A 22,603-nucleotide genomic window follows, 5' to 3' on the forward strand; every position below is an offset into this window, starting at 1 on the left:
TCGAACTTCAGTGTCAGAACATAAACTGCAGCCAAAACACATAAAAAAAAGAAATAAAAACAAAATCAATACTGATTCACCTACTTTTTAAAAGACTAATTCAAAAAGATCACTTCTTAAATCTGCTTCCTGGAGGTTATTTCCTATTATAATCTATACTACAAATGAGTGGTAAAAACCTAAATATTCCTGATATTTTAAAAGACAGGATAAAAAAAATTATGAAGTATGAGTCCAATACCTGAGAAATTTACTTTTCTTACCTAATATTTTTGTCATTGTTCAATAAGAAACGACCCAGGATATTTATGGCTAATACCTGAAAAGAAACAGGTACAGATTAAAGATCTGGAAAAATGAAGTATTTCATAATAATGCTTTGAGACCCTTAGAAATCCTAGCATTTCTAAACTGGTAGCACTAAAAGTCTAAAGGGAAAACCATACAAAAATCAATGTTGTTAAATTCCATTTCATACATATATGCATAAATATGTATATATATGAAGGACTAATTCCCTAGAAATGGCAAGGCCCTCTAGATGTTTCTGTTTACAGATGATCCTGTTACATTGAATCCCAGAACACTAAAAGCCCTGTTCCCTCCAAAATGAAATCCAATTATCACTTATAAGAGCAACCTAACTATTCAAAGAACAAAAATAAAAGTAGATCAAGAATATCTATTGGCCAAAACAACATGCAGTTGCACAGACAACCTTCAAAATTAGTCCATTAGTACATATACACATTATCCATAGACAAAAAGTTGAATCCAAAATAAAAAATCAGAAGGGCTGGATTGCACTTGGGAAACTGCATAATGCTTTACATGACCTCAAGTTTCCAACCAAAACAAAGGGCCATCTTTTTAACAATATTGTTCCAGTGATGCTGCAAGTCATGGAATACCAGTGTCTGAAGAATTCATGTTAAGGGTCACCCAAAAGGCATGCTGATGAGAATTAGTAAGCTATAATGCTACAGATAATAAGAGACATAAAGGATGCCAGAGGGATATTACTGGAAAACAGAGGAAAACCAATGAATAGTTCATATGTTCCATAATGGCATCTACACAATGTCAAGAAATCTAGAGGAAGATCTCTTAAACACATGAAATTGACTCTATGGAGTATCTACTGAAGGTCACGGACAAGTGTTGTACAGAAGAGGGCATAGGGGCGTCCAGGTGGCTCAGCAAGTAAGAGCACCGGCTCCAGTGTTAGAATGACCTGGGGATCAAATCTGGGCTCAGATACTTAGCACCACACCCAGAAATAACCGGCCGTGTAACCTTGAGCAAGTTACTTAACCCCAATTGCTTAAAAAAAAAAAAAAAAAGAAGAGGGCATAAAATTGGAAAGAGTATCCATACTGATGAAATCACAGATCCATATAAGAATGTGTGTATGTGTTTGAGAAACAGTAACTGCAAATACTAAAACACTCTAAAAACTTTAAGTATCATTGCTAAAAATCTTTTAGAGCTAGTAGAACTCAGATTCACATTTGTTATAACATAGCTACTCCTAGAAAGAATTTTAAATATTTTCCTGACAGTGTTATCGCCCCAAGTCTTATTTTGCCCAATATTTCCAATAATACCACATTAAGTTCAGTTGTAAGTCCTCAGTGGGGGAAATGACACGTCAGGTATCAGTAATGTAGATCCTCTATAATGGAAAGACCCATACCTTAAGTCAATTTTCCAGCATTACTTTGGTCATTAACAGCTCCAAAGACACTAATGACTACGTAGTTCATTCTAAACTAGAAGCCTTGCTGAAAACAAGATAAAAAAAAACATACTCTTAGTCCACTCTCTGACTTGATGTCCATAATAGTCAAAACCGTTTCATAGAGAATAGCGTTTCCTACATTTTTACTAGTCTCCGTATTGGTGGCAACCTGAAAAAGACAAAAAGAAAAACACATAACTGAAAAAATGATGCCCATGAGCATATTTGAAAGCATTAAGTTTGAGACTGCCTAAAGTCTACTAAATATTCAACTTCACAATCTCTCTCAAGAGGATGACAACAGAATTGAAGTTTTTTCCACTCACCTGTGCCAATATATCATTCATTGCTTCACTTGAGTCATCATCATTTCGTCCTAGAATTCTTAGTAACCGCAGGATTCGCACCTAGTATTAAGTACAAAGAATGCCAACACATTATGCCAAAAAAGTGTTTATCCTGGAACTTCATCATAGTGTAAATTTCAACAAGAACATTAAAAAAAAGCAGATATAAAGTATCACATATTTAAGAAGGCTTAAAAATAATCTTTACAAATGGCATACATGCTTCTTCTCACACTGAAAACCTCATCTATTTCTTTACCTCAATTTAAGATAAAGACAGCAGCACACACTCCTAGCAGCTCATAACTGCTATCTAACCAGCGCATGTCCTAGCCTCTTTCTATAGTGACTAAAAGCCATCATTACAACTACTGAGTCATTTCTTTTATTCATTCTAGTAACTGAACATTACATTCAAGTTAATTCACTTAGCAATGCTATCTTCGTGACCATTTACCAATTTAAGAAATACCTCAATATCTGAATCTATTAACAGTCAAATTGCCACTCTTTAAAAAATCTGTACAAGATAAAACCTTGCATTCATGTCTGTTTTAAAGTTTACCAAGTGCTGTCCTTACAACAATCCTGCAAAGTAGGTATTACCATTTTACAAAAAAGCAAACCAAGGCTCAAAGTAAGCCCAATTTGCCAGGAAAAAAAAAAAGACATTAAAAAGCTACTGCTTAACTGTTTAAATTTGAAAAACATCTTTATATTCACCTGTAAGAAGGGGTCACTGATCCCAGACACATCATGCTCCGGTGAATATCCAGACATGATAAGGTTTTTTAGAATACGAACTAACTGTGGCACAAGCTGCAGAAAATAAAGACATTAAAAATGATAACCACATCAAAGAAGGTCTTTTAGAAAAAGGAGATTCACTACCTTAGGAGAGGATGCATGAATAAATCTAAGCAGATTTTTCTAGCAATTCAGCAAACTGGAATGACAGTATCAATAATAAATAACATTAAGTAAGGAGTAATTAGATCTGGGTAATTTTTAAATGAACAAATATTGGCTTACTTTTAGGAAAACTATGTCATTTTAACAAGACCTAACTTGCCTTTCTTCATTTTATGCATTAACAATCTGAGATACAATGATACTAGAAATACCATAGTCATATAATAGTAGGTCAAAAGTAAGGAAACCTTACTGGACATGTTCAAATGCCTACCCACTGGAGGTCATGATGTTTATATTAAATGTATTAGATAACTTTGCTAGGAAATTATTTTAAAAAAAAATTAAAATGACAGGTATGACATTTCTCTACACCCACAGTACTGACAGTTTTGTTATTCTAATAGTTAAAAATCCTTCACCAGAAGGATTCATAGTAGGGCAAGGTATATGTCCACCAAAAAATAAATTTTTTAAACTGCTATTAACCTGGCCAGACCTCTACAGAAACAAAAAGTAGCAGAGGGAAGAATTCTCAACATTATCCTTCAAAATCCAGTAATTTATCTCACAGATGTACAGAACCATCAACAGGAAAATATTCTATTTACTACGTAATTTTAAACACCTGATATAATGTCCTGTGCTATTACTTAACTGCTATGTCTTGTCCCTATGTATGACATCTCCAGAAATCCTGTCTAGTAATACTGCCAAAGGGCAGGCATTTTAATATCTCTTGTATTCTACCTAAGAATCAGACAAACAACCAAGAAAAGCTTCCCAATTTTTGCCTCACCTTCAACAATAATCTACACAGACTGAAAAACCTACTTCTCCTCAAGTTGTCTGGTTTAGTTCCTTATTTCTTTTTTTACTTCACTATGTGGTATCCTGAGCTATGATATATTAGTGAATTATCTCACGAGTTTATAGAAAGGCTATCTTATCTCTAAAATGAAACTATTTTTAAAGAAAAAATATATATGTTGGTATATACTTTTAAAAATGCAATTTTTAGCTGAATCTCTAGGATTCTTTAAGTAAAGCATCATATCACCACAAAGAACTTCTTATTTCCTATGCTCATTCCTTTCAGTTGCTTTTTCTTGTTTTATTGTTGTAGCTAGCATTTCTATAACAGTTTCAAATAACAGTGGTGATAATATTTACAACTCTTGCTTTACCTCTGATCAATCTTGAAAGACCTCTAGTCTTTTTAAAAAACCCATTATATATGATGCTGGCTGTTCAGAACTATTTATCTCAAGAATCATTCGTGACGATGATGAAGAATCACTGGTATCATAAGTACAATCCCTATTTTATATTATTTGCCATGTTAAGAACAGGACAATTTTATTCTTATGCTTTTTAATGTTTCCAAAGGAGATGAATATTGTAGCCTTTTCTGCATTTAGTGATATAAATGTGAGATTTTTATTTTTGAATATTAATATGGCCTCACATATTTATAACTTAGTTCATTAATACTGAATGAATTCTGGATTACTGATATAAAAACAACCTGGTTACAATATATAATTTTTTCAGTATGTTGATGTAATTTCTTTACTAATTCCTGATTCAAAATTTTTGTACCATTATCCATTAGGGAGATTAGTCTACAGTTTTCTTTCTTTGATTTGTCTCTCCCTGACTTAGGCATTAAGATCATATTTGTATCATCACAAAAGAAATATGGCAGGATCCCTTTTTTTTTTTCTATTTTTGAAAACTTCAGTTAACAGTGAAATTAATTCTTTAATTATCTGACAGAATTTACTTGTAAATATGTGGCCTTAGATTTGGGGGGTAAAATTCATTTATTACTTTTTTTTTTGAGATGGGATTATTTAAATTCTATTTTTTATATTATCAATCTGTGCATTTCATATTTTTGTAAACATTCATATATTTCATATATCAGTTTTATTGGCATAAAATTGGTCAAAATAGTTATGAATTTTTTTTATTTTTGACACAAGCAAGTTGGTTTTCCTCCCTCTTAAAAAAATCAAATTAGTGGTTAATTAATTTGTCAGAAAAAGTAGTTTTATTCATCAATTCTTTCAATTTTATGAATCTCTTTGATTTTCAGACTGTCCTTAGATACAGTTTTATGATTTGCACTTTCTCGTTTTTTAATGGCATGTCCAATTCACTTACTTATTCTTTCTCTCCTATTCATCAAAGTGTTGTAAGAAATAAATTCCCAGGGCAGATAGGTGGCACAGTGAATACAGTACCACCCCTGGAGTCAGAAGGACCTGAGTTCAAATCCACCTTCAGATACTTAACACTTATTAGAGGTCTGTAACCTTGGGGAAGTCACTTAACCCCAATTGCCCTGCCTTCCCCTTCCAAAAAGGAAAAAAGAAAAGAAATAAATTCCCTCCTAAAAACTGGCATTGGATGCAAAATGATCTGCTGTTTCTATGCTTCATTCTTTGACCAACCAATTCTTTAAGATTAACATATTTCATCTCCATTTAAATTTGGATCCTTTTTTAAAAACACCTTATTAATGCTCTTTCTTGTGTTGGGGTAGGAAGAGGATGTGTTTAATATTTCTTCTTTCCTGCATTTGCTAATGAGTATATTATGCACTATTAGATGATCAGTTTTTTTAAAAGTAACATTCACACTGAAAAATATGACTACCACACTGTTTCAAAAAATTAAAAAAAAAGAACTGATCAATGCAATGACCAACCGCAATTCCAGTGAACTGATAATGAAGCATGCTTCTCACCTCTTGATAGAGAAGTGACAGACTAGAGGTGTAGAATGAGATATACATTTTCAGACATGGCCAACATAAGCATCTGTTTTGCTTGACTATGGGTGTTTTTATTTTTTTTAATAATGAGAAGCTTTTTTTTTAATTTGAAGGGATAAGAATTGGGGAGTGGGAGGGTGTACATGATAGCAATGCCACAAAATAAAAAGAAAAGAAAGAAAAGAAAGCCAGCAGAGCATTTTTTTAATTGCACATAAGAAAAGAGTAGGAAGTTTACAGGGAGATGCAGACAAGCAGAACCAGTTTTGAAACTAATATGTTAAATTTATAATCTATTTTTAAAATAAACAAATTATATATAAGAATTTGCTATTTCATATATTCTTTTTCATTCCTTGTCTATGGAAATGCTCCTTTGTTGGTATTTGTCAAGTTCAGAATAACAAAAAATAAACATTTTAAAAATAATGCAATTATAGGTCATACTTGGGTTTTATATACAAGCCGTATTTTTTCTTGGGAGGAGCGAGGGGACATGGCTTACATTAAAGCCAATAATTAACTTAAGTAATTAATTAATAGTAAACTAAAGCCATTTCTGCACTTGGCAAATATTATAGTTTACCAAAGTCACTTGAAATTTAGCCAAAACCCTCTATTTAAAAAGGTGTCATACCACATGGTTTTCAAGCATTCTTCAAATCTGTTAATGAAAAATTCAGTTTTGCTGTTGTTATGGAGGACCAAATAAGCAACTCTAAGAGCCAAAGTGAATTACATCTTACTACATGGCCCAGCCAAACTGAAATGAACTGCATCCAAGTTTTTTTAAATGACTCAGACAATGAGGACTCCAATCCTTTTTCTCCATCATATAGATTCTGGTTCTCTTTCCATTCCAAAAGAGATGAAATAGAAGTAGGACTTATATGGGAACTCAAGTTGTTTGGAAGGCAGGCAATTCAAATATTTCCTCTTAATGATGGGGACAAAATTCAGGAGCTGACTCGTGATCTAATTTGGACAATTTAAAGGTTAAAACTAATTTAAGCCTATCCTTTTAACTTCAAGGATAAGTTGCAAATTCAAAATTGAATCCTTACTAAATCAGGCTGCTTGTTGAGCAGATTTACATTGGCCATAAAGTACAAGAATTTCAAACCGCTTCTTTAAAATGAAAAAAGCACCCACATTTCACAGAAAATTTCTTGTATGTTCCCTAATGACCTTTGTTTTTTGTCCCGTACACATTCCAAGGCAATGAAGAAAATCTGGCTCAACTCAAAGAAGTCTTTTCCCTTTAAGCTTCTACAAGCAAAGATGGTCTTAATTACTAAATCAAAAGGCCAGCACATCACAGGTGACTAAGTGCTAAGCATTCAAACTCTTGGAACCTGCTTTATTTAAACACAAAGCAAGTTACTAAAACCAAATGATGGACAAACAAAATAGGATGACAGTGCGAGGCAGCAGCCAAGGAAGATCAGTTAATGCCTACATATTCCCCTCCAACATCCTGCTCACTCCCCCCACTCAAACATTGTTAGCAAAATTCAGATGAAGTGAAAAGGGCCTAATACAAGTTTCAATGCAATTGCTCAGATTTCCAACAGAGCTTCTCTAGGAAGCTGTCCATACTCCCTTCCCAAGGGGACTTAGTCCTCCTGGCTTCTTTATCTACTCCAAAAGGAAATAAAACATTTTGTGTCTAAGGAGAGCTAGGGTTAATGTGACCAAAGTCACTGGGAAACCACTCAAAATTTCTCAAGAAGAAATGGCAGAGAAATAGGCTTCCAATTCAGAACAGGCGACAACTGAAATCCAAGGCTGATCATGGAATATAAATGACAAGACAAAAAAACAAGACTACAAGGAGTTAGCCAAAAAAAAAAAAAAGACTAAAATCATTCTTGGAATAAATCATAAGCAGAGCTGCAGCATTAGTGTGTTACAGTTAATCATGGCCGCATTTGTGGATGGATACACAAAAGCTTCTAAGGACCTAATGCCAGCATGCACCATCTAAAAGAGGGTTAATTCTTACCTTTTCATTCTAACATACAGCAGGATTCCAAACAGAAAACAGGAACAAAACACATAAAGCAAGCATTAGGGACAGATACGGGTCTCATACTATTTTACAATACTTTAATCAAGACATACACATCTAGAAGAAAAAATATAGCCAAAAAAGATTGTCAAAACCCCAGTAGCTCCAATGTATGCAGGGCGCCAATACTCTTATCATATATTAAACAGACAAAAGGCTTCTTTTCCACTCTCAGTATCCCTCACAGCCTAATTTCAACTGAACTGAACCATAACTAGCAGAAATGTTTTAAACTGACTATTCCATTAGAAAGGGAGGAAGAAAAATAACTAAACCCCTATAATGAGGAGTCACTTGCCTAGAACAAACAGTAAGAAGGCAAACAGTGAAACGAAAAAAGGAGGCACAGAAAAAGTGGGAGGAAAGACTTCAGTTTGAGATCTGGGGTACAAAATTTTACAAGAAGATAAACCAATGGCCACAAATTATCTGATTACTATTTCCTACTTTACATTTAACTTCAACAATACAAAAAAAAAAAAAGATAAAGACACAGAACAGAGATTGCTGTCTGCCAAAAGTCAGGCTTTCAGAAAATCTCTCTTTTAACATGAAAAAGGCAAAAGACAAAAAACACTGTCAGTTTTCAAGACTATATCCTGGCTTCTGATCCAATTGCAAAATAAGGGCTGACTAAAACCTCCACTAAAATTCAGCTCCTAAACTTCCTTCTCTTAAACAACAAGTTTGAAGATAAGAAAATTCATGTACTTTGCAGGAAAAAAGGGGGGTTTGGACAGAGACATACTGATTTGTACCTACCTTTCGGAAATGTGCTAGCATGTCTGGGCTTCTCTCACACATTTCTGTAAGTAGGACAACAGATGTGTGAAGGACACCTAAACAGAAAAAAAAATATGGGCAGGTATAAATTAAGCTACGTTATTCTCATCAATTGAACGACAACTAGATTAAATTTCTCAAGAAGAACTATACTTCCTGTTTCTTTTGTATCTTCCCAACTCCATAGCCCTTAAGAGTATGATGCAGTGTTGACTGCCCCCTCACCTAGTTAACTTTCATCTTTGCCAATTGAGGAGCATGAGGTACCATTTCTGAGTTGTTTTTAATTTGTATTTATCTAATTATTAGTGATTTGGAGCCTTTTTTCATGTTTGTTGATAGCCTGGCTTTCTACCTTTGAAAATATTCTATTCATATCTTTTGACTATTTGCCTACTGGGAAACAGTTCTCGTTCCTATTTGAATCAATTCCTGCTATATCTTGACCATGAAACAATTATTAGAGAAATCTGCTGAAAATATTTTTCCCAGATAATTATCTCACTTCTAACTTTATCTAGTTTAGCTGGTTTTGTTTGTGCAAAATCTCTTCAGGATTAAGTAATCAAAGCTGTCCTTTTTATCTAAGATCCTTTCTATCCCTTGTTTGATCAGGAACACTTCCCCACACCATACTTGCAAAGGTGAGATCTTTCTTGCTCTTCTAACTTGTTTAATGATGGGACCTTTTATCATGCTCCATTTGGTATATACGGTATGAGTTGCTGGTTATGCCTAATTCCTTCTAGACCTCCAATGTTCCAGTAGGTGGAGTGTTAGAATTTATCAAATATTATACCATTGTGTTTAGTTGCTTCTGCATGTTGTATGCCTAATCTATATCACAGATTGACCTTTCTTATTTTTTACCTAGTACCAAAGGGCTTTGAGCATTACTGCTTTGCGGTACAGTTTGAGATTTCATACTGCTACCACCACCTTTTTTATTATTTCTCTGGAAATTCTTGCCTTTTGTTCCTCCAGATGAATTTGGTCATTATTTTTTTTTCAAGTTTTATAATGTAATCCTTTGGAACACTGATAGGTAGTGCTGTCATTTTTATTATATTGGCATAATAAATATTTTTTGATTCACTGTCAAAGATACCATGACATTTTTTCTCATGCCACAGGTACTGAAATACATTGTATAATCACTGCCAAAACAAAAACTTTGTTTAAGCCTTTCTACAAGTAACTAAAGGAGAATACCTACAAAAATAAATTCATAAAAGATACAAAATAGACATCATCTACCTCACATATAATACTAAGCTGTCAGCTAAACTATCTATTGATCTTAGAAACAGAAATGATTTTTAATTTTCAGGTGAAGCCTATAGCAAAACTTCATTATAACCTATCAATATCTGGACGGCAGGAAAGATATGCTTATTTGAAAATCTCAGGGAGAAGTGGGAAGGGGAGGGGAGGAGAGTTCTTTGTAGAAAATAAAATAAATTCATTAAGTAATTTAGTCATTCAAACAAGAGCTTTCTAACAGTATTTCTTCTGAGTATAAAAGAAATTATAAATGCTTGAATAACTACAAATTACATTTCATTCTTCTGAAATTTCTTACCTGTTATAAAGATGCTTAAAACAATTATAAATCCTACACCTGACACAACGGAGGAATGTATTTCTGTTATGAAGTGAGCTTGTAACAATGGAGGAATGTAGTTCTTTTATGAAATGAGCTTATAACCAAAGGCTTCCAGGAAGACACAATGATCAATGACTGGAAAATGTACTAAACTGCACTTTAGTGATAATGTGTTGGTTTTAGAGGAATATTTGCCTTTTTAATTTTTTTAAAGGGCTATTGGGAAGACTATTCTTGAATCAAAGGAATCAGTCACTGATGATAAGCATCCATGAACTGCAACACCTGGTTATGGGGGATAGTCCCGGTCACAAGGTCCTTAAACAAACCCTTCAAGGCACTAGCCCAATAACAACTTATTTCACTTCTACATAGGATAGCCTGGGACTTCAACCCCAAACACTTTGTAAAAGCTCTCAGGAGACATTACCATGGTTCTTTTCATTCAGTAAGTTTTTTGTGGCTGGCAAAAACATCTCCATAAGTTCAGGTACCTTCCTGATGACATGTACAGCACAAAGTGCTGCCTAGAAAGAAATAAAATGACAAAAAGTTAGCTCCTTTCACCTTACTCAAAATCACTATCTTTAAGAAAGGTAATTAGTAACTACCTCTAATAAATGAATATACCAGGAAGTACTTAACAATTTAAAAAAACCTTACCTATATATATAAATTAATCCCTAGTTCACCCAACCCTGTGTTCATGAAGCTATCTCCCAAAGCAAAGTTTTTGGGGCTGAACCACATAATTAATTAATAAATCATGCTAAGCAAGTTAGCCAGTGATTTGGAAAAGTAGTTTTTTTGGTACTATACACTTTCTTACACTCACACCTTTGGGAAGTGGGAAGAAAGGATACTAAGTATCCAAAGTGCTCTCTAAATCTTGTTTTTTTAAGTGTATAAAACTTCTCATCCCTCACTCACCAAATGCCCTATTATTTATGTTTTGTCTGTATCCTAGTATCACAAATCTATCACCATACCAGGTGGTGGCAAATTCCTAAAAGTCAAAAGACTGAAAATAAAAGGAGGTAGTGACTGTTTTTAGACGGAATGAATGGCTTTAAAAGGGGTATGTTTTCTTCATATCAAGACTGGTTTTGTCAGGTATTTGGTAATATATATATATATATAATGACGTGAGGAACACAAAGGCATCTAAATAAAATGCCAAGATTAGAAAAGTTAAAATGCAGGCCTCAAGGCTACATGTGGTCCACCCCAATAGCCATGTTAAAATACACTGGCAAGAGATCATGAAGAAAGACTTGTTCCTGATTCTACCCATTACACTTGAAAGGTTTTTTTTAACTTATCTTTTAACTTAATAAAGACCGTCTTACAAAAAGTAGGCATACAATCTACAGAATTGTACAGGGCAGGTCTTATGTACCATTTTCAGTTCTATTTTTAATAATATAATTAAGAGTAAAAGGGATTAAAACTTTCTAGGCTTCAATCACAGTTGCAATAAAATGGGAATAGAGTTAACAAGATAATATATTTGCTAGCTATGTGACCCAGGGCAAGTTACTTAACCTCAACTGCCTTAAAAAAAAAATAATATATTTGCTTCTTAGATTTCAAGATTTATAACCCCAAATTGGAAACTAAGGGGGTTTCTTCTTATTAGGGAATGGCTAAATAAATTATAGTACATTAATGTAATGGAACATCACAACCCAAGAAATGATGGCATCAGAGGAAACTGGGAATAAATCTTTATTGATTTATATATATTTATTTTTATTTTATATATGATGCAAAACAAAATGAGAACTAGGAAAATAGTTTATACAAAGATAACATTATAGGGAACAAATCTGAGAGACTTCATAATCCTACTCAATGATAAACCTCAATTCTACTCAATTCAACTCAACGATAAACCTCAAGTTAAAAAAAAAAAAGATAAGAGATGAAATGCACCATTCACCTCCTGACAGGCGATGAACTTAAAAATGCAGAAACATACATTTTTGGACACAGCCAATTATGGGAATTTGCTTTATTGGAATCAGTCTTCTGTTATGAAATGGGCTTATAACCACAGGCCTCTAGGTAAAAAGTCTTCTATGCAACTTTCTATTGAGAGATTATTCAAGTTTGTTTTTATCATTTGTTCAAATAGAAGGAGAGAAGTATAGTGGAAGGATACACAAAAAAATTTTTTTTTAAGATTTATGCTACAATACGCAATTAACTATTGCACAATAACACTGCTCTGAATTCAGGGCCTAAACCAAACAACCAAAAAGGAATGATGAAAAAAAGACTATTATTCCCTTAGCTACTAAAATAAATATTTCAATGTATTGCTTTAATGGGATAAGACTGCTGGTGATATTAATATTACCATGAATGAGTGGGGAGTAGTTACTGAAAAGAATGTGTTAAGTGCACAGCATTTAATGCGGATACCATTTAGTTTTTACTGTACTGCTAAGACATATATACACTATGTAATAAAACTTAAAAATTTTAAAAAGATTTTATGGAGTGGGTAAAATTGTTGTAACATATATATAACCAAAAACAAAAGCTTAAAAGTCAGAATACAAATTAGCAACTATCATGTCACTATAGAGTAAAATTTATAACAAGTATGTTCTATATCATATTCTCTAAGCTAATTGGCTGAAGTCCTATTAAATTTCCTTTATTCAGTAGGCAGATAAAAACCAATTGCTAAAAAATAAAAAATTTTTGCATTTTATTTCTCCAAAACTGCAACCACAGAATCATTCACTTAAAAAGAATACATAAGGCAGCGTTTTCTAATATTGTATACCAATCCAATTTTATATTTTTATCTGCCCAATTTTGGTGTTATTATTTAGTTCACTAAAGGATTCAGGATGGTTTATTTAAATAACACTTCATGTTTTTATTATTAAGTACTTGAGAAAGAACCAGCAGAGGAACTACACAGTTAAGAATCACTATCAAATAGAGATCAATAACAAATGACAATAAATCATTTCTGAAAAATGTTACTAAGCATCACAGAATCTGGAGCTGGAAGGGACCTTTCGAGATCATCTAGTCAAACCCTGTCATTTCACAAATGAGGAAACAAAAGTTCAGAGAGGATAACATACCCACCCATGGTCATACCAACGGCAATAAGCAGCATGGGCAATATTCAAACCTGGGTTCTCTAACTCCAAATACATATCAAACATAATCGTTTAAGAACCCATTTCTTGCACAAACCAAGATATAATACTTAAATTCTTTAACCAGGGCTGTTAAAAATAAATCATTTGCATTCTCTTTTCTATAGGACTTCTCAATTTGGAGAAACAAAATGAGTTTCATCCTAAGTTACCTTTTTTCTTAAGTATGAATTGGAGGTTTTAAGGAGTTTCTCTACTTCTCCTGCAAGATCTCGACACATTTCTGAGGAACCCATACAGCCAAGGGTGCAGAGTGCCAGCCCCTGCACATATTGCGTGCTATGATTAAGGTCACTGAAAAAGAAAATAAATATGAAGGTAACTCTATATCTTGTCCAAAGCCTTAGGAAACTGTCCAAAACAAGGTGGTCATAAATTTGTAGTTCAGGGAGCTTGCAGTTTAAAAAATATTTCAGAATTTTCCCTATTATTAAGAGACAGTGCCAGGAAATAAGGGATTCTAATTGTCTAACATTTCTGTAAAATAGGGATAATAATAATAGACCTACCTCATAGGGTTTGTGTACAAATGAACCAAAGGAGATAATATGTAATATGGTTTGTAAACATAGAAATGCTAGCTATGAATTACCAATACAACATGAACTGCTTCACAGAAGCCCAATGTTTCTAACAAAAAGGACTCAAAGGTAACATCTTATCTCTATTATTGAAGTTATGCTCACTCCAACAATTTCAAGCAAGCTACAGTTAAATTCTTGGGATTTAGAGCTGACAGAGATCAGGAATGTAGTCACTTTACACATGTCATTTTACAGATGAAGAAACTAAGGCCCAGAGAGAGGAAGTGATTTAACCAAGGTCACACAAATACTGAAATGCAAAGTCAAGATTCAAATACTTATTTCTTTTTTCAAGTCCAGAAATAGCTGTATAAATATATCACAAAATCTTATCTTCTGAAAGAACAGTTTCATAATACACCAGACACCACCCCTCCACCCCATAAAAAAGGCTGAAGGCTTGTGTGAAGGAAATCAAATAATATTTCCAACTCAGTCACTGCATGCATAAACTCAAGATGAAAGAGGTTTCATAATAGGAACTATTTAACAATAAGATCTTTCCTGCTCTTGTAATGTGTCAATGTATAAATTTCCATTTTCATTTGATTTCTACAAAGAGTTCTCTTTTTCCACAGCAGTCTTCGCTAATATAAAACAGACCAATCAGATCAATAATACCAAAGCTACATAGCTATATATTCCCCTCTCTCTACAGGTCCCAGAGATCTTGGGCTACACAAAGACAGGTTTTCAACAGCCTTGATCATTTCATCTAATTCTCTTAAATTAGTCAAATATATACTACACATAAAATACATGAAACTGCAGAATTAAAAATACTCAACTTCAGCTCTTTATTATTCAGGTAGAGAGTCAGAAAAATTTTTCTTCTCCAACCTTATCTCTCTTCTCACTCTTTGGTTGTTCCATTATTTGTTATTAATACCATTACCACTTAAAATTTAAATAGCCCTACAAAGTTTTCAAAGCACTTTTCTCACAAGTCTCTTAGCAGGCAGGTGGTGAAAAAGTGTTAATTCCCATTTTACATATGAGTAAAGCCAGGGTCTATCAAGACCTGATGATCTAAAAAATCACCTTAAGTGTCCAAAGCTTTACCATGGCTCTCCTGACTAGAAGTCTAGTATTCTATTCACTGGTCCACACTTCCTGTCCCTACCCTTCTTCCAAAGTGCTGAAAGGAAAGGAAGTAAAATTAAAATTAATGAAGTTTTCTGCTTATCAGCAACTCTGGCAATAATCTATAGGGATAAAAGATTGAAATTCCTTGTTAAAATGAAGTTTGGAGGCAGTTTTAGCTACACACACACACACACACACACACACACACACATACAAAATGGGTTGCCTATTTTCTAAATATAATTTGAGGTGACCGGATTTTAGTTGTGTATGTATATACATATATATACACACATATATACATATGTATTTACATATACATATTTTTTACATAAAAATTATTTTTCAGTTAAAGAAAAACAGTACCTTTGCACAAATGGAGTTAAGTAATGCAAACCAAACAAATTTTTTTTAGTAATGAAAAATAGAGCATCAATTCATGTCTTCTCAGTTTTTTTTTCTCAGTTATTTGCTAGTAAATATGAAAACTATTAAGGGCTATAGTGGCCTTCAATATCATTAGCAGTTTCAAAACATCTGAATAGTTCAAAGTATTTTAAGTAGTTAGGATTGTCATGTGACTGAGTTCATTTCCAAATTATATGGATTAATGTTATTTCCTCAATAAAGAAGAGATTCAGGCTTTCACAATCCCGAATACAAAGAATAGAATTTCACAGGGTCCCATAAAAAGAGCAAAGATTTGCCCTCTGACTACATACTTCATTCTTCTGAATTTATCAGTCTAAGCATTTTTACTTTAGGTTTAGTTTTAACTCAGTTGTATGAACTGGCTGCTCTTCAGAACTACCACATTATCAGCACGTGGTTGAAAACTTGTGTGATAAGGGCAACTGGAGGGCATGCATAAAGCACAAGGTTAAGAGACTCCCTTAGGGACCTTATTCCAGAAGGACAAGTCAAACCAGCTGAATAGCTTATCTACCTACTACTTTTATTGTCACTATATTTTTGAGGGCTAGTACGTGAGAAATCCTTGAACACCAAGTTCACAAACTCTGCCCAGTGTTGAGAAGACATTTTACAAATACAACCTAATCCCAGTTCCAATTCAAAGTTTCAAGGCAAGGAGGGGAGAGGGAAGGGATAAAGGGAAGGAAATAAATATTAAGTACATACTATGTGCCAGGCACTGTGCTAAGCACTTTTTACAAGTATTTTCTTATTCATCCTCACAAAAACCCTGCAAGGTAAGTGATATTATCATCCTCAGTTTACAGTGACTCATCCAGGGTTACAAAGCTAGTAATTATTTGGGGCTGGATCTGAACTCAGGTCTTCTTGACTTCAACTACAGAAAAAACTTAAACAAGTACATTAGTTATGTCAGGAAAATATCAGTTTTGAGGGCCTTTACATCAAACTTATCTACCTCTACAAGTCTACTTTCAGTCACATACAATAATATTTTAATGGAAAATGAAACAGGAGACCAGACTAAGGATTTTGTCATTAACTGCATTTCATACAACTGAAATCTCAGAAGGACCAAATGTTTAATAGGTAAAATTTTCTCTCTCCTTCCATAATCTCTAAGTATTATACTTAACTCTATTAGTAATTCAGTAAAGACTTACTACCATGAATTTTTATTTCTATCATAGGAGAGGTGGAGTAAGAGATAAGTGGAAATGAGCGAATGCTACCTAGCTTTTGCTGATTTGTTTATCTATTTTTCCGAGGGGGGGGGGAAGGAACGCCACAAAACATTATTTCCCTGACTTAAGCCTGAAGGTGTCTCCACACCTTGAGGTGTATGACAAGACCTTTACTGCTTAAAGGGATGGTTTCAGAGGAAACTACAAAAGACTTGTGTGATGAAAAGTGAAGTGAACAGAATGAGAATTTATACAATAACAACAATATTGTAAAGACAAACATGTCTGAAAGACTTAGGAACTCTAATAAACACAAAGACCAATCACAATTCCAGGAATCATGATAAAAGTTGCTAACCACCTTTAGATAGGGAGCTGAAGGACTCAGTGAAGATGGAAGGGTTTGGTTTGGTTTTGGACATGACTAAAGTGACAATATTTGTAATGGGGCTTTGCTTTTCTTGCTTTCTCAATGACAAGGGAAAAAAATGAGGGTTCAGAGCTGAAAATAAAATAAAATGGAATTAAAAACAGGCTATTTCCTAAAGATGTCAGTGTTTCAGACTTCTCCAGAGACAGCTGAGATATATGGAGGCCATTTAAAATCAAATACGATTCAAATATATACTAGACACTGTCAATAAAAATTACCTAAGTCTGGAGGGAGGGGGCGGAGTCAAGATGGCAGAGTAGAAACAGGACCTCCGTGTGGCTCCAGCTCCCACCACCTCCAATTCACGTAAAAGGGAACTCTAAACAAAGTTTGGACCTACAGAACCCACAAAATGATAAAAAGAAGCTATCCTCCCACTGAGGACAGCCTGGCAGGAATCAGCCAGCACAGCACTCTGGGAGCCGAGAGCAGCCCCACTACAAGGTTTTAGCCCCAGAGCGAGCCTGACCAGTTGGCTGGAGGGACTCCAGATCACCAGCAGCTGTGGCGATCCAGAATTATCAACACATAGATGCTAAGGACAAAGTGAAAGGTCAGTGCAGTTGTGGACTTTGGGACCCAGTAGTTGGGAGTGCCTCAGCCTTTTGCCCCTGGGGTGAGAAGCCGCTGAGGGCTTTGAGGCAGCTGCCACCACGTGGCAGCTTCAGCTCCTGGGCTGCAGACTGTAGGGGGACCAAGCAACCAGTCTGAGGGGTACTCGCTCTTGCTTTAACCTGCTTGAATCTGGATTGCGGTCTAGGGTGGAGGTCCTAGGGTGTGTGACCAGCTTGCCAGAGCATGTGGAGGCTTCAGAGAGGGCACCCAAACAATACCTCCGGCAGCTGAGAAAACCCCAGCGTTTGGAATGAAGCTCCTCTGGTGGCAGAGTCCTACTGCGGCAAAAAGCCCAGGGGTCAAGTGACTGAGGGGCGACATGACCAGGCAAAGGAAGCAAACCAAGCAGAGCAATCCAACATTAGACTCCTATCTTGGGGACAAAAAGGATCAAAGCATGAAACAGGAGGAAGACAGTGAAGTCAGAACTCCTGCACCAAAAGCTTCCAAGAAAAATAGGAGCTGGTTACAAGCCACAGAGGACCTTGAGAAGCAGATAAGTGGAGGAAAAATTGGGAAGAGAAATGAGAATGACGCAAGAAAATTATGAAATGAGAGTCAACAGTCTGACTGAGGAAAATAATATCTTAAAAAACAGGCTAACGCAAATGGCAAAAGAGGCTCAAAAAGGCAATGAGGAGAAGAATGCCTTAAAAAATCGAATTACCAGATGGAAAAAGAATCCTAAAAAGCTCACTGAGGAGAATCATTCCTTCAGAATTAGACTGGAGCAAATGGAAGCTAATGACTTTATGAGAAACCAAGATGCTGTTAAACAGATCCAAACAAATGAAAGAATAGAAGGAAATGTGAAATATCTCATTGGAAAAACCACTGACCTGGAAAATGGATCCAGGAGAGATAATTTTAAAATTATTGGACTACCTGAAAGCCATGATCAAAAGAAAGAACCTAGAAATCATTCTCCAAGAAATTCTCAAGGAAAACGGCCCTGATGTTTTAGAACCAGAAGGCAAAATAGAGGTTTATCTAAGAATCCACCGATCACCCCCTGAAAAAGATCCCAAAAAGAAAACTCCTAGGAATATTATAGCCAGGTTCTGAAATTCTCAGATCAAGGAGAGAATATTACAAGCAGCCAGGAAGAAACAATTTGAATATTGAGGAAACACAATCAGGATATCTCAGGATCTGGCAGCTTCTACACTGAGGGATTGAAGGGCTTGGAATATGATATTCTAAAGGTCAAAGCAGCTGGGATTAAAACCAAGAATCACCTACCCAGCAAAACTGAGTATATGTTTCAGGGGAAAATATGGTCATTCAGTGGAATACAGGACTTTCAAGCATTCTCAGTGAAAAAACCAGAGTTGAATAGAAAATTTGACATTCAGATACAAGAAGCAAGAGAAGCATGAGAAGGTAAACAGGGAAAAGAAATCATAAGGAACTTATCAAAGTTGAGCTATTAACATTCCTACATGGAAAAACGATTATTGTAACTGAGGAAACTTTTCTCAGTATGAAAATAGTTGAAGGGAATAGAAGATCTATATATGTATATATGTTTATATTGGAGGGTATACAGGCATATGAATACATGTGTGAATGTGTATATACATATATATATATATGTTTACAGGTATACACAGATAGAGGGCACAGGACCAATTTAATAGGAAGGGATGATACTTAAAAGGTGAAATCAAAAGGTGAGAGAGGAATATAATGAGAGGAGATGAGGAGAGACAGAATGGGGTAAACTATCTCATATAGAAGAGGCAAGGGAAAATGGTTACAATGCAGGGGAAGAATAGGAAGGCAAAAGGGAATGGGTCAACCTTATTCTCACTGAATTTGGCTTGGGGAGGGAATGACATATACACTAAATAGGGTATCTCACCCTACAAGTGAGTAGGGAGAACACCTGGCTGTGTAACCTTGAGCAAGTTACTTAACCCCAATTGCTTAGGGGCGGCCAGGTGGTTCAGCGAGTAAGAGCACTGGCTCCAGTGTCGGGATGACCTGGGGATCAAACCTGGGCTCAGATAATTAGCACCACACCCAGAAATAACTGGCCATGTAACCTTGAGCAAGTTACTTAACCCTGATTGCTTAAAAAAAAAAAAAAGAGAGAGAGTAGGGGGGAAGGGGATGAGAGGGGGGATGATGGAAGGGAGAGCAGGCTGGGGGGGGAGGGAAGTTGGAAGCACCCACTTTTGAAAAAGGATGGTATCAAAGTAGAGAATAGAACAAGTGGGAGATGGGATAGGAGGGAGGGAAATATAGTCAGTCTTTTACAATATATCTACTATGTTAATGTTTTGCATTATCTACACATGTACAACCTATACTGAATTGCTTATCTTCCCAGTAAGGGTGGGTGACAAGGGAAGAAGGGAATGAATCTGGAATTCAAAGTTTTAAAATCAAATGTTTAAAAAAAAAAATATCTATATATATATATACATACATATATATATACACACACACACACACACACACACACACACACACACACACACACACACTCTATTATTAGTACTATTTTACATGTAATTGGGAAATAAGTTATATAGGCACTGGGGCATAGAGATCCACCATGCCCTACTGGAAAAGTTTAAGGGGGTATGGGAGAAGATATGGGAGAGAGCAGATTGGGACTGTGGGACTGCTATTTTGGGGCGGTGGGTAGGGGAAAAATGGGGAGAAAATTTGTAACTCAAAATCTGGCAGAAATAAATGATGTAAATCAGAAGTTAATAAAGCATTTGAAAAATGGAAAAAAAAAAAACCTAAGTCAATGGAAGAGCACTGAGTTTGGAGTCAATGGACATGAGTTTGAATCCTAGCTCTATCACTCACCTGTTTGACCTTGAACATGTCCCTTAGTCTCTCTGGGCTTCAGGCCCTCACTTCTAACACTGGAACTAGGGACTTGATGACCAGTAAGGTCTCCTACAGTTCTAAATCTACAATTCTAGGCATATGATATCAATCACAATGTGCCATTACAGAGGAGGAGGAAGGAAAGAAAACGACTCACTTCTTGATGCAGTTAGTCATTAGAAGATGTACATCCTGTCTCTCGTCTAGCAGCAGCATGGCCCCTAGGTAGCCAATTCGTTTGTCTGTGAATTTTTGAGAAGCAATAAGCTTGAGGCACTCCAACTGTAAAACAAATATGAAATTAAGTAATAACTATCACTGAAACACCAGTTACAAAAAGTACTATTTGCTGTCCATGATCTGATTACTTCATTACAACAAATGTGTATACAAGTACGAGTATAAATATTTAAATTTCTCAACTAAAAATCAAAGATTTCAGATCTTAGGTAATTTGGTAAGAAACACTGCATTATAGAATTTTAGAGTGAAAAGGAACTTTGGATATTATTTAGTCCCTAGAATCCTTACCTTCTAAACTAGTGTTGTCGAATTCAAACAGAAACAGATCCCTGCCACATATTGACTTAGAAAACCACAAAATTAACACCATCAATATTTTATTGTATTTTTATATATTTGTTAAACATTTACCAATTACATTTTAATTTGGTTCAGTCCTATTCTGGAGTTTTTAACAGCAGAGCCCTCTGTTCTAAACAATCAGTGAATTTTACTAAACAATCTACATGTAAATACAAGCTAGTAAATATACATTAATACTTTAACAGGAAGTGAAATCCAAATCCTAATTCATTCAAGTAATTCAGTATCTAATTTAATACACAAAACATCTTTTAAAAAGGAGAAATGAAAGGAAAATTCAAAGTTGACATAAATCCAGGCAGAGTCCCTAAAACCATGTGTGTTAACAAGGTAGAAAATTATTTAAAATAGTAAATCTAACTAAAATAGCATAATCCAATTGTATTCCATAAACCAATAATTTTAAAGCAACTTTTTCAAATATTATGAGAAAATGTTTGAAATGTTACTACTCACCTGGTATTTGTACTAGGTACAAATATACACTATGAAACATGCAATTAAAAAAGCATAAGCTGACATTCTAACATAAATAAATCATAAACAGATTGGGAGGAGGGGCCAAATGACAGGATGACCAAGTTGACGAGTTAAAGATTTAAACGGCCGTGTGAGGCAGAAACAGAATGAATACACGACAGAAATACATGTGTAGCAAGTTCTACTGCTTCCTTCTTCAGTCTTTAACCCGAGGTCTGTTAACTTGTTTTTAAATTATTTTGATAACTGTGTTTCAATAATATTAACTCTCTAATTCTATGTATTTTATTTTGTATACTTAAAAACATTATTCTTTGAAATGGTACAAAGGATTTTTAACTTTGACTGCCAAGGGGGTCCAAGACCAAAACAAACAAAAACACTATTTTTGATGTAATCTAAAATCAGAATCTCTTCTAAAATGAATAAAAAAGAATGATACTTAACTACAAACATTAGCAAGATAGGAAAAAGTTTCTAGAGAAATTTCCTGCTCTTTTCTTTCCATGTTGAAGCAAGAAAAAGAATTCTTTTAAACTGTTCCTACTTAATAAGTCAGCTTAGATAGATGTAGATGTACATTTATACATACATACAAAGAGAGAGACAGAGAGAGAGAGAGAGAGAGAGAGAGAGACAGAGAGACAGAGAAAGACAAAAGAGACAGATTTGAGAACAGGTATCAGTCAACGGTCCCCAAAATAACTTTATCAAATCCTCTCAAAAAGTTTCAACCATGAAACAATCAAAAAATATTTACTAAAACAGAGGTAATGACCAAGGCACAGTGCTAGATTACAACAATGCTAAAAAGTAGGTGCTATAAAAATATCAGCGCATTAGAAAATAATATGGTCTTCTAATTCACAGGCCTAGTGGATTTTTCACAGTACATCACTTATT

At 34.8% G+C, this 22,603-nt stretch overlaps 1 protein-coding gene across 3 annotated transcripts in view; it reads right to left on the bottom strand.

The window, feature by feature from the left end:
• The window catches only part of AP1G1 (adaptor related protein complex 1 subunit gamma 1), a 71,871-nt gene that overhangs the window by 22,454 nt on the left and 26,814 nt on the right, over positions 1-22,603 (bottom strand). For all 3 annotated transcript variants that reach the window (XM_069087705.1, XM_069087706.1, XM_069087707.1), the window contains exons 3-10: positions 20,772-20,896; positions 13,580-13,721; positions 10,673-10,769; positions 8,616-8,692; positions 2,812-2,907; positions 2,068-2,148; positions 1,812-1,910; positions 264-319 (exon numbers count right to left, since the gene is read on the bottom strand). In XM_069087705.1, coding sequence (XP_068943806.1) covers positions 264-319; positions 1,812-1,910; positions 2,068-2,148; positions 2,812-2,907; positions 8,616-8,692; positions 10,673-10,769; positions 13,580-13,721; positions 20,772-20,896 — 773 coding nt within the window. The remainder of the gene's footprint in view (positions 1-263; positions 320-1,811; positions 1,911-2,067; positions 2,149-2,811; positions 2,908-8,615; positions 8,693-10,672; positions 10,770-13,579; positions 13,722-20,771; positions 20,897-22,603) is intronic.

This window comes from Petaurus breviceps, unplaced genomic scaffold, assembly GCF_028583685.1.
Source record: "Petaurus breviceps papuanus isolate PSGF00001 unplaced genomic scaffold, PetGlider_PUasm1.0 182, whole genome shotgun sequence".
NCBI lineage: Eukaryota > Metazoa > Chordata > Mammalia > Diprotodontia > Petauridae > Petaurus > Petaurus breviceps.